The 14,867-nt window shown below is 50.1% G+C and overlaps 1 protein-coding gene across 4 annotated transcripts in view; it reads right to left on the bottom strand.

Moving 5' to 3' along the window:
• GRAMD1A (GRAM domain containing 1A) overlaps positions 1–14,867 on the bottom strand; it is a 279,381-nt gene that overhangs the window by 65,549 nt on the left and 198,965 nt on the right. For all 4 annotated transcript variants that reach the window (XM_029576479.1, XM_029576480.1, XM_029576481.1 and 1 more), the window contains one exon: positions 3,772–3,915. In XM_029576479.1, the coding sequence (XP_029432339.1) occupies positions 3,772–3,915 (144 nt within the window). The remainder of the gene's footprint in view (positions 1–3,771; positions 3,916–14,867) is intronic.

Below are 14,867 nucleotides of genomic sequence, written 5' to 3'. Positions count from 1 at the left end.
GGTGATGTGCACGACACGTAGAGGATCAGACACAGGGAGTCCGTGACACATCAATCCTTCAACCCCTGACTCCCAGGTCACAGCATTAACACCTACACGACTCCTCCCTACAATGGACAAGAACACCTAGGGACCTTCTCTCAGAAATTATTTCGGATTTAAGGTTCCAGGATCAGGCAAATGTTAAAGCCAATTATCAATGGAAAAAAACAAAACCTTCTGCATGGTTACCTCTCGGAAGAGAACAATCTGTGCCATACTGAGGATGACAACTTGCTAATCTAGAAAGCCATGAAGAAACATAACCTGTGATATAACTAGGATGCAATGGTTTATGATACAGTAAGAGCACACACACATATCTCACACATAGACAACAAATAAATAGACAGGCATGAACATACACACACATACAGACAAACAGGCAGCACACAGAAAGACAGACACAGATAGGCACATAGACAGCACACACACACACATACAGACAAACAGGCAGCACGCAGAAAGACAGGCACAGATAGGCACATAGACAGCACACACACATACAGACAAACAGGCAGCACACAGAAAGACAGGCACAGATAGGCACATAGACAGCACACGTACAAACAGGCAGCACACAGAAAGACAGACACAGATAGGCACATAGACAGCACACACACACACATACAGACAAACAAGCAGCACACAGAAAGACAGGTACAGATAGGCACACAGACAGCACACACACATACAGACAAACAGGCAGCACACAGAAAGACAGGCACAGATAGGCACACAGACAGCACACACACATACAGACAAACAGGCAGCACACAGAAAGACAGGCACAGATAGGCACATAGACAGCACACACACATACAGACAAACAGGCAGCACACAGAAAGACAGGTACAGATAGGCACACAGACAGCACACACACATACAGACAAACAGGCAGCACACAGAAAGACAGACACAGATGGGCACATAGACAGCACACACACACACATACAGACAAACAAGCAGCACACAGAAAGACAGGTACAGATAGGCACACAGACAGCACACACACATACAGACAAACAGGCAGCACACAGAAAGACAGGCACAGATAGGCACACAGACAGCACACACACATACAGACAAACAGGCAGCACACAGAAAGACAGGCACAGATAGGCACATAGACAGCACACACACATACAGACAAACAGGCAGCACACAGAAAGACAGGTACAGATAGGCACACAGACAGCACACACACATACAGACAAACAGGCAGCACACAGAAAGACAGACACAGATGGGCACATAGACAGCACACACACACACACATACAGACAAACAAGCAGCACACAGACAGGTACAGATAGGCACATAGACAGCACACACGTACAGACAAACAGGCAGCACACAGAAAGACAGACACATATAGGCACATAGACAGCACACACACACACATACAGACAAACAAGCAGCACACAGACAGGTACAGATAGGCACACAGACAGCACACACACATACAGACAAACAGGCAGCACACAGAAAGATAGGCACATAGACAGCACACACACATACAGACAAACAGGCAGCACACAGAAAGACAGGCACAGATAGGCACGCAGACAGCACACACCTACAGACAAACAGGCAGCACGCAGAAAGACAGACACAGATAGGCACATAGCATACACATACAGACAAACAGACAGCACACACACATACAGACAAACAGGCAGCACACAGAAAGACAGACACAGATAGGCACATAGACAGCACACACACACATACAGACAAACAGGCAGCACACAGAAAGACAGACACAGATGGGCACATAGACAGCACACACACACATACAGACAAACAAACAAGCAGCACACAGAAAGACAGACACAGATAGGCACACAGACAGCACACACACATACAGACAAACAGGCAGCACACAAAGACAGGCACAGATAGGCACATAGACAGCACACACACACACATACAAACAAGCAGCACACAGAAAGACAGGTACAGGTAGGCACACAGACAGCACACACACATACAGACAAACAGGCAGCACACAGAAAGACAGGCACAGATTGGCACATAGACAGCACACGCGTACAAACAGGCAGCACGCAGAAAGACAGGCACAGATAGGCACATAGACAGCACACACCTACAGACAAACAGGCAGCACGCAGAAAGATAGACACAGATAGGCACACAGACAGCACACACATACAGACAAACAGGCAGCACGCAGAAAGACAGACACAGATAGGCACATAGACAGCACACACACATACAGACAAACAGGCAGCAAACAGAAAGACAGGCACATAGACAGCACACACACATACAGACAAACAGGCAGCACACAGAAAGACAGGCACAGATAGGCACACAGACAGCACACACCTACAGACAAACAGGCAGCACGCAGAAAGACAGACACAGATAGGCACACAGACAGCACACACACATACAGACAAACAGGCAGCACACAGAAAGACAGACACAGATAGGCACATAGACAGCACACACACATACAGACAAACAGGCAGCACACAGAAAGACAGACACAGATAGGCACATAGACAGCACACACACATACAGACAAACAGGCAGCACACAGAAAGACAGACACAGATAGGCACATAGACAGCACACACACACATACAAACAGGCAGCACACAGAAAGACAGGCACAGATAGGCACATAGACCGCAAACACACACACACATACAAACAAGCAGCACACAGAAAGACAGGTACAGATAGGCACATAGACAGCACACACACATACAGACAAACAAGCAGCACACAGAAAGACAGACACAGATAGGCACATAGACAGCACACGCACACACACATACAAACAAGCAGCACACAGAAAGACAGGCACAGATAGGCACATAGACCGCAAACACACACACATACAGACAAACAAGCAGCACACAGAAAGACAGACACAGATAGGCACATAGACAGCACACGCACACACACATACAAACAAGCAGCACACAGAAAGACAGGTACAGATAGGCACACAGACAGCACACACACACACACACACACATACAGACAAACAGGCAGCACACAGAAAGACAGACACAGATAGGCACATAGACAGCACACACGTACAGACAAACAGGCAGCACACAGAAAGACAGACACAGATAGGCACATAGACAGCACACACACACACAAACAAGCAGCACACAGAAAGACAGGTACAGATAGGCACACAGACAGCACACACACACACACACATACAGACAAACAAGCAGCACACAGAAAGACAGGTACAGATAGGCACATAGACAGCACACACACATACAGACAAACAGGCAGCGCACAGAAAGAAAGACAGCATACAGAAATGAGAAAAGTTGCAGCAAACACAGGATTTTTCATTCTTTCTTGCTACCTCTCCGTTTCTCTGCTAGTGATCTCAGGCATTAAATCCCATTAATTGTGATCCTGCTAGGTATTTGTGACCTGGATTGGCCCCTGCTGGAAACAGGACTCTGACTTGATGGACTTTTGGTTTAAGCCAGTATGGCAAGTCTTATGTTCTTCTGAAACTTAGAGGGATACAGCAGGGATCCGTTTCTATCAGACTAAGGGCCAGTAATGTCAGCCCTACAGAGCAAAAACCTGTCACTAAATCCCTCCGTGTTATAATCAGAATCAGCCACAAGACAGAGAATGCATTCTGCAGCTAGAAAGTGGCAGCCATGAGATCAAGGGACTTTGCTCTATCCAAACAGCACAGTGCAATCTGTCACTGCTAACCTGTGAACTTGCGCTGCTCCAGGAAGTCCTGGATGAACTGGGACTTGCTAAAAAGTATCTGCTGGAGTCGGTCTGCTCCTATGTGAAAGATGGAGTTGATGTGGAGACGGCCAGGGAGGTCAGAGGAGAAAGCATCCAGCTCACCTAAGAAAACAACAATCACAGAGTGGGAGCATGGAAGACAACATCCCAACAGGTTTCAGACAGATAAAGACTTCCAGCACCCACCTAATCTCTGCCCATTCTGCCTACCTGGTGGCAGACCCTACTTGATCTCCATCTATCTCACCCAACCAAAGATCCTCTGTACCTGCCCCAGGCTTTACCCCTCACATCCCGTAGTGCTAAGTATCCTCTGTACCTGCCCCAGGCTTTACCCCTCACATCCCCTAGTGCTAAGTATCCTCTGTACCTGCCCCAGGCTTTACCCCTCACATCCCCTAGTGCTAAGTATTCTCTGTACCTGCCCCAGGCTTTACCCCTCACATCCCCTAGTGCTAAGTATTCTCTGTACCTGCCCCAGGCTTTACCCCTCACATCCCCTAGTGCTAAGTATCCTCTGTACCTGCCCCAGGCTTTACCCCTCACATCCCCTAGTGCTAAGTATTCTCTGTACCTGCCCCAGGCTTTACCCCTCACATCCCCTAGTGCTAAGTATCCTCTGTACCTGCCCCAGGCTTTACCCCTGACATCCCCTAGTGCTAAATATTCTCTGTACCTGCCCCAGGCTTTACCCCTCACATCCCCTAGTGCTAAGTATCCTCTGTACCTGCCCCAGGCTTTACCCCTCACATCCCCTAGTGCTAAATATTCTCTGTACCTGCCCCAGGCTTTACCCCTCACATCCCCTAGTGCCAAGTATCCTCTGTACCTGCCCCAGGCTTTACCCCTCTCATCCCCTAGTGCTAAGTATCCTCTGTACCTGCCCCAGGCTTTACCCCTCACATCCCCTAGTGCTAAGTATCCTCTGTACCTGCCCCAGGCTTTACCCCTCACATCCCCTAGTGCCAAGTATCCTCTGTACCTGCCCCAGGCTTTACCCCTCACATCCCCTAGTGCCAAGTATCCTCTGTACCTGCCCCAGGCTTTACCCCTCACATCCCCTAGTGCTAAGTATCCTCTGTACCTGCCCCAGGCTTTACCCCTCAAATCCCCTAGTGCTAAGTATCCTCTGTACCTGCCCCAGGCTTTACCCCTCTCATCCCCTAGTGCTAAGTATCCTCTGTACCTGCCCCAGGCTTTACCCCTGACATCCCGTAGTGCTAAGTATCCTCTGTACCTGCCCCAGGCTTTACCCCTCACATCCCCTAGTGCTAAGTATCCTCTGTACCTGCCCCAGGCTTTACCCCTGACATCCCCTAGTGCTAAGTATCCTCTGTACCTGCCCCAGGCTTTACCCCTCTCATCCCCTAGTGCTAAGTATCCTCTGTACCTGCCCCAGGCTTTACCCCTGACATCCCCTAGTGCTAAGTATCCTCTGTACCTGCCCCAGGCTTTACCCCTCACATCCCCTAGTGCTAAGTATCCTCTGTACCTGCCCCAGGCTTTACCCCTGACATCCCCTAGTGCTAAGTATTCTCTGTACCTGCCCCAGGCTTTACCCCTCACATCCCCTAGTGCTAAGTATCCTCTGTACCTGCCCCAGGCTTTACCCCTGACATCCCCTAGTGCTAAGTATCCTCTGTACCTGCCCCAGGCTTTACCCCTCACATCCCCTAGTGCTAAGTATTCTCTGTACCTGCCCCAGGCTTTACCCCTCACATCCCCTAGTGCTAAGTATCCTCTGTACCTGCCCCAGGCTTTACCCCTGACATCCCCTAGTGCTAAGTATCCTCTGTACCTGCCCCAGGCTTCACCCCTCACATCCCGTAGTGCTAAGTATCCTCTGTACCTGCCCCAGGCTTTACCCCTGACATCCCCTAGTGCTAAGTATCCTCTGTACCTGCCCCAGGCTTTACCCCTCACATCCCCTAGTGCTAAGTATCCTCTGTACCTGCCCCAGGCTTTACCCCTGACATCCCCTAGTGCTAAGTATCCTCTGTACCTGCCCCAGGCTTTACCCCTCACATCCCCTAGTGCCAAGTATCCTCTGTACCTGCCCCAGGCTTTACCCCTCACATCCCCTAGTGCTAAGTATCCTCTGTACCTGCCCCAGGCTTTACCCCTCACATCCCCACTGCTGACGATTCTCCGTGTCTGTCTAAGGCTTTATCCCTCACTGCTGAGAATCCTCTGTGCCTGTCCCTGGTTTTACCCTCACTCCCCTACTACTGTACTACTTCATACTTCTATAGCACTACTCGATGTACGCAGCACTGTACAAAAACATATAAAACACAGGCAGTTCTTCCATAATAGGGTGGTGCTTTGCACTCATCCAAAGTTTCTCCCAAAAGTTGTCTCAGTTTTCTGTATCAATCAATCCACTGTACTGACTTCCTTCTTCCCACATGTGCATGAAGGATAGAAAACGCTTCATACCTAGGACTGCAAGAGAGCCTTAGCCTACTATAAGAGCTGAGCCACATCACCAAGCTTCTTTTCGTCTTAATAGGCTTGGCATAGCAATTACCGTCTAACAGACTGCATTCAGCACTGCTACAAATCACAGACTCAAATTAGGGCTAAGGCCTCTTCCAGAGGTGCTTGAAAGACATCTGCAAAGCTGTCACATGGTCATCAGTACACACTTTTACCTCCCACTACTGTCAAGACAATCTCTCAAGGACTGACGGTAAATATGGACAAGCAGTTTTGCAAAACCTGTTCTTACAGTAGTTTATTCTTCACGGTGGAGTCCGGACTGCCTATTCAGTAAATGCCCGTTTCACCCTGGACTTCCCATGTCATGGCTAATTCAGTCTGCTTATCAATGGAAAAAGCGGATTTGCTTGCCATAAAGGAAAATTGGTTCTTACCTGCTAATTTTTGTTCCTGAAGTACCACAGATCAGTGCAGACAAGTGGGTTTTGCTTCCCTTCCAGCAGATGGAGGCAGAGAACTAAATGCTTCAAGGCACTGCTGCATAACTGAGAGTGCCACCTGCAGTCCCTCAGTATTGATCTGTACCCAACTATAGAGTAACAACTCCTCAACAACTCAATAACCCCCTAAATGAGGGCGAGTGCCACCTGCCGTCACTCAGTATTGATCTGTACCCAACTATAGAGTAACAACTCCTCAACAACTCAATAACCCCCTAAATGAGGGCGAGTGCCACCTGCCGTCGCTCAGTATTGATCTGTACCCAACTACTGAGTAACAACTCCTCAACAACTCAATAACCCCTAAATGAGGGCGAGTGCCACCTGCCGTCGCTCAGTATTGATCTGTACCCAACTATTGAGTAACAACTCCTCAACAACTCAATAACCCCCTAAAAGAGGGCGAGTGCCACCTGCCGTCGCTCAGTATTGATCTGTACCCAACTATAGAGTAACAACTCCTCAACAACTCAATAACCCCCTAAATGAGGGCGAGTGCCAAACCCAAGGGTTGGAGCCTCCCCAAACAGAAAAACCACAAATCAACTCAAGGGGCTAACCACAACCTGGAAAATTCTTTAGGTTCTGTATACATACATTCTGACGGTTCTTCCCAGTAAGCATGCATGAACACGGACTTGCCGTATCGGTCTTGAGAACACTAAGGGGCTCGGTCTCTGGACTGATCTGTGCTAGTTCAGGAATGAAAATTAGGAGGTAAGAACAAAACTTTCCTTTCCTGTTCATACCTGGATCAGTCCAGACAATTAGGATGTACCAAAGCACCCCTACACTGAGCGGGCCCGTGAAAGACCCCCTCTCAACACACTTTCGCCGAAGTTCGGGTCTCCTGGAGCCTAAACATCTAAACAGTAATGGCAAGATAAAGTGTGAAGAGAAGACTATGTCATCGCTTCAGAAATCTCCTGTGGCGACACTGACACTCGGCTCATGACGCTGCCTGCGCTCTACTAGAGTGCGCACGCAACCCCTCCTGAATACTTCTCCCCTTATAAAAGGTAGGCCAAAACAATAGTTTCCTTCAGCCATCGCACTATTGTGACCTTGGAGGCCTTGCATCCATTTCTGGCACCTCCAAACAATACAAACAAATAATCCGACCGCCAAAAACTGTTTGTGACCTTTGCCTCCGGCCACTCAGCAGACTAATTCGGGAAGGCAGGAGCTCCACAGTCTGATTCAGGTCAAACGAAGATACTACCTTACATAGAAACGAGGATACCGTGCGCAAAGACAGTCCCTCATCTGAAATCTTCAGGAATGGTTCCCTACAGGACAAAACCTGCAGCTCCGAGATCCTTCTGAATGAACAAATTGCACCAAAAATACCATCTTCAGCGTGAGATCCTTTAACGACGCCTTCTTCAATGGCTCAAAATGGAGGCCCACAAAGCACCCACAAAACAAAGTTTAAACACCATGCCGGACCCAATCTATGCACCAGCGGCTGCAGATGTTCGACCCCCTTCAAAAACCTCACAACATTCAGATGTGAGGCCAACCACATTTTCCCTGGAGTATACCTCTGAGACACCCCAAGGCTGCCACCTGAACCCACAAGGAATTATAAACTAAGCGCTTGAAAATCACAGGCTCAGAGAATCCTTTTGTCACAAGTGCTCGCTCTCAAAGTCAAGTTGTGAGACAAAAGTGATCTACCAGATCCGAGAAAATAGAACCTTGCCTTACAGCTCCTGCAAATGAGCCAATCTAAGGGACCCGTTAATTGTGTGTTGAACCAGATCTGCAAACCACGGACACAGCCTCTCTGGCATTCCCACCTGTCTCAGATGCCTCTTGATGCACCTAAAAACTCACCTATTAATGGTCACAGAGGGAACACGTACAGCAGGCTCCTTGTTGGCCATGGAAGAACCCGAGCGTTTATGCCCTCGGCTGCAACCTATCGCCTGTGGCTGAAGAAACTTGCTGCCTTGGCATTGCTCCTTGACATTATCAGATCCAGACGGGGACTGCCCCAACGAGACTGATATAAGCCACCATTGTCGCATTGTCCGAAAACACTCCGACCATTTGACCTTGGACTTGTGGAAGGAATTTCACCAACACTCTGCACACTGCTCTCGTTTCCAAGAAATTGATAGATCAGGATGCTTCCACTGGAGACCACAGTCCTTGTGCCATCCATTCTTGACAGATCGCCCCTCCAAGCCTTGAGGTTGGCATCCGTGATCCCTATAACCCAGTCCAGTACCTCTAGGCCCATCCCTTTCTCCAAATTGGGCTGACAGAGCCACTATGAGAGACTGGACCTGGAAGTACCCTGCAGCAGTAAAGGTCAATGAAACTCCTCTGACAACGGATTCCAGCGTGACAGCAACAGCCCTGTAGAGTTGCCCATAGCACCAAATTCAATGTAGATGCCATTGAACCCAGGACCTGAAGATAATCCCAAGCCCTGGGCAATGGCATCCGCAAAATCTACACCACATGGGATGGTAACTTTCGAATCCTTTCTGAGGTGAGAAACACTTTGCCGAGCTGAGTATCGAACTTCACCCCAAGTATTCCAGCATCTGGGTAGGGCTCAGGTGACTCTGCCAAATTCACTAACCAGCTCAAGGACTGCAATATTTCCATCATCGTGCACACAGATTGCCGGCATACCTTGTAATGCTCTTAGGCAAGTTGAATTGTTTCACTGTAAACCGGTTTGATTTGCATCCGATGCAAGAAGATCGGTATATAAAAAACCATAAATAAATAAATAAATAAATAAATACCTCCTTTAATTTCCCTTGGATAAGCCAGTTGTCCAGATAAATATGATCTAGGATCCCCTCCCTACGGAGAGCCATTTCCACTATCACCATCATCTTTGTGAACGTGCAAGGTGCAGTCGCCAAACTGAACGGGAGGGCCTGAAACTGGAAAAATTACCTCAGAACCTAAATCGCCGCTTGCTAGCCTCAGATACTGCAATGAGACACCATGAAAGCTTCTGTGATGGGGCGAAAAAATTATAAAGCATAGCCGTCCCTTATTAACGTCTAGGACCCATTTGTCCACTGGTCCACTCTTCTTAAAACTGTGATTGACGGCCTTCTTCCACCTTCTCGAGAGAGTGGACCAGCCTGGCTTCATTGTGAAGCCTTAACGCCACCAGCCCCCTGATCAGAGCCCTCTCAGGGAAGACTACAGGTGCCTGAATAGGAATGTTGCCTACTGGACTCCTGGTTCTGCCCTGAAGGCAGTGCAGAACCCTTATTGAGACGAAAACCGCCGCACCTCCCGAAACCTCCAGCGAGGCAGAAAAATCTTCCTGTCATCTTATCCTCGGGCAGCTTCATCAATTGTTTCAGGTCCTCCCCAAACAACAATTTTCCTTCCTTTAAAGGGAAGATTACAGAGCTGAGACCTGGACCACATATCAGTTGACCAATTCCGCAACCACAGCAGACATCGCACCGAGACCGCCACGACCATATTCTCAGCCGAAGTCCAGTTCAAGTAATAAAGCGCATCAGCCTCATATGCAATCCCAGCCTCCACCCGAGTTGCCTGGCTATTAACACCAGCGTCTGCTGAAGGCTTCTCCTGAGACTTCTGTACCCAGCATTAACAGGCCCACTGCATCAGACTTCCAAAGATCGCTGCTTGCAGGCTCAGCACCGAGACTACAAACATCCTCTCTCGATGAATCTCTAGCTTACAGTCCTGCATGTCCTTTAACGCGGCCAAACCCGCAACCAGAATGGTCTTGTTAGTGACCGCCAAGACCGAAGCATGCACCTTCAGCAAAACCAGCAGCTGCAGGATATCCTCCGAGAGGAGGAGTTAGCTACAGCTCTAGCCAACTCCGGGAATTCCTATTCATGGTTCACCAGCTTATTGATCCTTTTAAGGAAAGGCTTTTGGTGGGCCCTGTGCCCAATCAACACCAGATCCACCCCTTCAATGTCAGACTCCTCTTGGACCACCTTAATAACCAGTTCCTGCCGAACATGGGAAATAAGGAGCCTCAACTCCTCCTTACAGAACAGACGAACCACCCGCGGATCATCTCCCTCTGTTATCGGGACATCTTCTGGATCAGCCATGCCTTTATCCCTGACCTGATCGATATCCGCCATGAGATCTGCTGATCTGCTGATCCTGATCCACCCGCAGACCAAGCCCAAGACCATTCAGTCCTTGTTGTCTGTTGTCTGAATGTAAATCCTCTTATCTACATTCCTCCCTGCCACTGAAGCAGCGAGCTACTCGGGATATGCATTGTAAGTGAAGTTTCAGGCCTATTTGGTTTGGGGTAGTAACTGCCGCAACAAGCAAGCTACTCCCCACTTTTTTGTGAATGCAAATCCTTTGTCCCACATTTCCTCTTGCCATTGAAGCATAAAGCAATGTTGGAGTCACATTAACCTTGTGTATGTTTATTGAATAAGGTTATTAATCATCAGGTAGTAGCCGTCATTCCTGCAAGCCACCCCCATGCCCGGCAGCTAATAAGCAGTAGTCTGTAAGGCAGCTAAATAAGCATAAGTTAGTGTTTGTATATTAAAAAAAAAAAAAAAAAACGGTAGCTAGAAGCTAGAAAAAAGCTAGGAGCAGAGTATACCTAAGTAAAAAGGTTAAAAAGTTCCTTTCGGTTACTCACCTTGGAAAGGTGTTAAGGTAGTGTGATTTGGTTTGATTAGGTACCTGTTATGGTTGTGGACCCTTGGGCCAGGACGAGTGATGATGTAACCACTGAGGGATTGCCCCCAATGGATCTAGTCTCCGGTAGGTGGATCTGGTGAGGACTCCTATACCAGCCCTCGTTCCACGTAGGTTGAGCCCTTGGGTGCCGGGGCTGGCAGGACTTAGGTGCGGGTGCCTCGATGAAGACGATGAAGCTGAGGATGAAGACAAGATCAGAGGTCCGGGTCTGGGCTGGCAGCGAAGGAGCGGAACAGGGTCCAATCCGAAGATTCTGGGGCAGGCAGCAGGCAAGCAAGTGCAAAGAACCAGGCCAAGGGTTGAGACGGGCAGCAGACAAGCAGAGGCGAGAAGACAAGCCGGGGTCAAACCAGTAGATCAAGCCGAGGACGAGGTCACAGGAACTGAGCATCGAAGAGAAGGCTGGAGACAGGAATGAAGGCACGGGCAGGAAAGCAGGAACCGGAACGCCAGGACAGGATGCAGGAACTCAAGGACTGGAACAGAAGCAGGAACGGAACCGGGATCAGGATCAAAGCAGGAACAGGAACAAGAGGCATCTGGAACAGCAACTAGCAATCTAGGCAAAGAGCTGGAGACTGCTGTGGAGTTTAAATACCCCTCCAGAGTGACGTCATCTCCTGGGGCTGGGCTGAGGTTTCCCACCATGACCCCTTTAAAGGGCGGAGTCTCTCTCATGCTCACCCCCTAGGGAGAACCCCGCTGGACGGAGGAGGATGGCGTTTGCAGCCACATGGAAGGCTGCAAACCTTCCACGTGGACCGCCGCAGTCTGGCGCGGCGCACCCCGCTCTGCAGCAAAGCGGGGTGCGCTGCACCAGACTGCGGCAGTGGCCGGCAGCGGAGAAGGTAGGGGGGACCGGCCGAGGCCTGCCGTTGCTGGGAGCCACAACAATACCCCCCCATACGCCCCCCTCACAGAAGGGCCGAGCTTGCTGGGGTTTGTGCGATGGAAGTGCTGGATTAAGGATTTATCCAAGATATTGGACGATGGTTCTCACAAGTTCTCTTCAGAACCAAAGCCTTCCCAGGAGATCAAATATTCCCAGGGTCTATAATTATGATGGACAACCAGAATATCCTGGCCCTGGTAGACAGGGTCATTTTCAGAAACAACCTCTGGAGACTTGGGTGGAGCGGCGTGGTATGGAGAGAGTATCAAAGGCTTCAATAGGGATACATGAAAGGAATTATGTATCTGGAGACTGGTAGGAAGCCGTAAGCGATAGGTCACTGGACCCAGACTTTCATTGACAGAGAATGGTCCAATGTACCTAGGTGCCAGCCTCATTGATGGAACCCGAAGGCGGATGTAGCAGGTGCTGAGCCAAACCCGGTCACCCGAGATAAAGAGTGGAGCAGGACGATGGTGCTTATCCGACACACACTTGACTGAATTGGCAGCTTTCAACAGGTTAGCATTGGTAGCCTCCCACAACTCGTGCATCTGTTCGGCCGTGAGCTGGGTGCCGGAGAAGGTACAAAGAGAGGTAAGGGCAAAGAAGGCCTTGGATGTTTGCCATAAACAACTTGGAAGGGAGAAGTCCCAATAGCAGAGTTTACATGTGAATTTTGCGAAAATTCTGCCCATGGCAGCAGTGCAGCCCAGTCATCATGGAGGCTCCCAACAAAAGAGCGGAGGAAGGTCTTCAACCCCCGGTTGATCCGTTCGGCTTGCCCATTCTCTTGAGGGTGAAAAGCTGTAGTGAAGTCCAATTGCACACCGAATTGTTTGCACAACGCACGCCAGTACTTGGCCGTGAATTGGGGACCACGATCAGACACGATTTGCAGGGGGAGACCGTGTAGATGGAAGATATGCAGGGTAAAAAGTCGTGCCAACTCAGGAGCCGATGACAGCTTGGGTAGGGGTACAAAATGCGCCATTTTGGAGAACCTGTCGACTACTACCCATATCACCTGGTTGCCGGAGGAGGTGGGCAGGTCTACCATGAAGTCTGTGGAGATGTGGGTCCATGGTTCCTGAGGAGCTGGAAGAGGCTGTAGGAGTCCCCACGGCCGGCCGGGCAGTGGTTTTTGTTGCGCACAAGTTGGACAGGAACTAACATAGGCACAGACGCCCTGGGCCATACGGGGCCACCAATAATAACGGGACAACAGTTCCAAGGTTCGTGTTCTGCCTGGGTTTCCAGCAGTGAAAGAATCGTGAACCGGGGCAGGTCTCCGAGAACAGAATCCCTGCGATCCCACAGCGGAGAAGCCCAGGCCAGGGCCTTGCCATACAGCAGGGACAGGATAAATTTAGTCTTGACCTGGTCAGCTGGAAACTGCGTGGGTTGGAGGAAGAACCTCATAAAACAGTGGTTCAGAAACCCTCAGCATTGCCTCGGATCCCCAGCGTAACGAGGTGGAGCAGGCAAATGTAACAATGGAGACGGTGAAGCAGGAATCACCAGGGGAAGGGGAAGCCACCCCAGAGCCGGAAGCGGGCTCCAGGCGATTAGCCAAGTGCTCCACTGTAGCGGACAAAACTTTAAGGCATTCCTGCTGCTGCTGCAAACACTGGGCCAAGCCCGGAATGGCCTGAAGACCGGACAAGTCCACTGGGTCCATGGCCTTTGCAAATTGTTATGGTTGTGGACCCGTGGGCCAGGACGAGTGATGATGTAACCACTGAGGGATGGCCCCCAATAGATATCTCCAGTAGGTGGAGCTGGTGAGGACAATCCAGCAGGACCTTCACCTATACCAGCCCTCGTTCCCTGCAGGTTGAGCCCTTGGGTGCCAGGCCAGCAGGACTTAGGTGCGGGTGCCTTGATGAAGACGAAGCTGAGAATGAAAACAGGATCAGAGGTCCGGGTCTGGGCTGGCAGTGAAGGTGTGCAACGGGGTCCAATCCGAAGATCCGGGGCAGGCAAGCAGGAGAGAAGTACCAGGCCAAGGGTCAAGACAGGCAGCAGACAAGCAGAGATGAAAAGACAAGCCGGGGTCAAACCAGGAGATCAAGCCGAGGACGAGGTCACAGGAACTGAGGATTGAGGAGAAGGCCGGAGACAGGAATGAAGGCACGGGCAGGAAAACAGGAACCGGAACGCCAGGACAGGATGCAGGAACTCAAGGACTGGAACAGAAGCAGGAACGGAACCAGGATCAGGATCAAAGCAGGAACAGGAACAAGAGGCGGCTGGAACAGCAACTACCACTCCGAAGAGATGGCCTGTTGCAAAGGCAAAGAGCTGGAGACTGCTGTGGGGTTTAAATACCCCTCCAGAGTGACGTCATCTCCTGGGGCTGGGCCGAGGTTTCCCACCATGACCCCTTTAAAGGGCGGAGTCTCTCTCATGCGCACCCCCTAGGGAGAACCCCGCTGGACGGAGGAGGATGGCGTTTGCAGCCACGTGGAAGCCTGCGGTTACTGACCCACAATCCAGGAGGGGCACTGAGAGGAGAG

This window comes from Rhinatrema bivittatum, chromosome 14 (genome assembly GCF_901001135.1).
Source record: "Rhinatrema bivittatum chromosome 14, aRhiBiv1.1, whole genome shotgun sequence".
Classification (NCBI taxonomy): domain Eukaryota; kingdom Metazoa; phylum Chordata; class Amphibia; order Gymnophiona; family Rhinatrematidae; genus Rhinatrema; species Rhinatrema bivittatum.
This window is presented reverse-complemented; position numbering and strand designations above follow the sequence as displayed.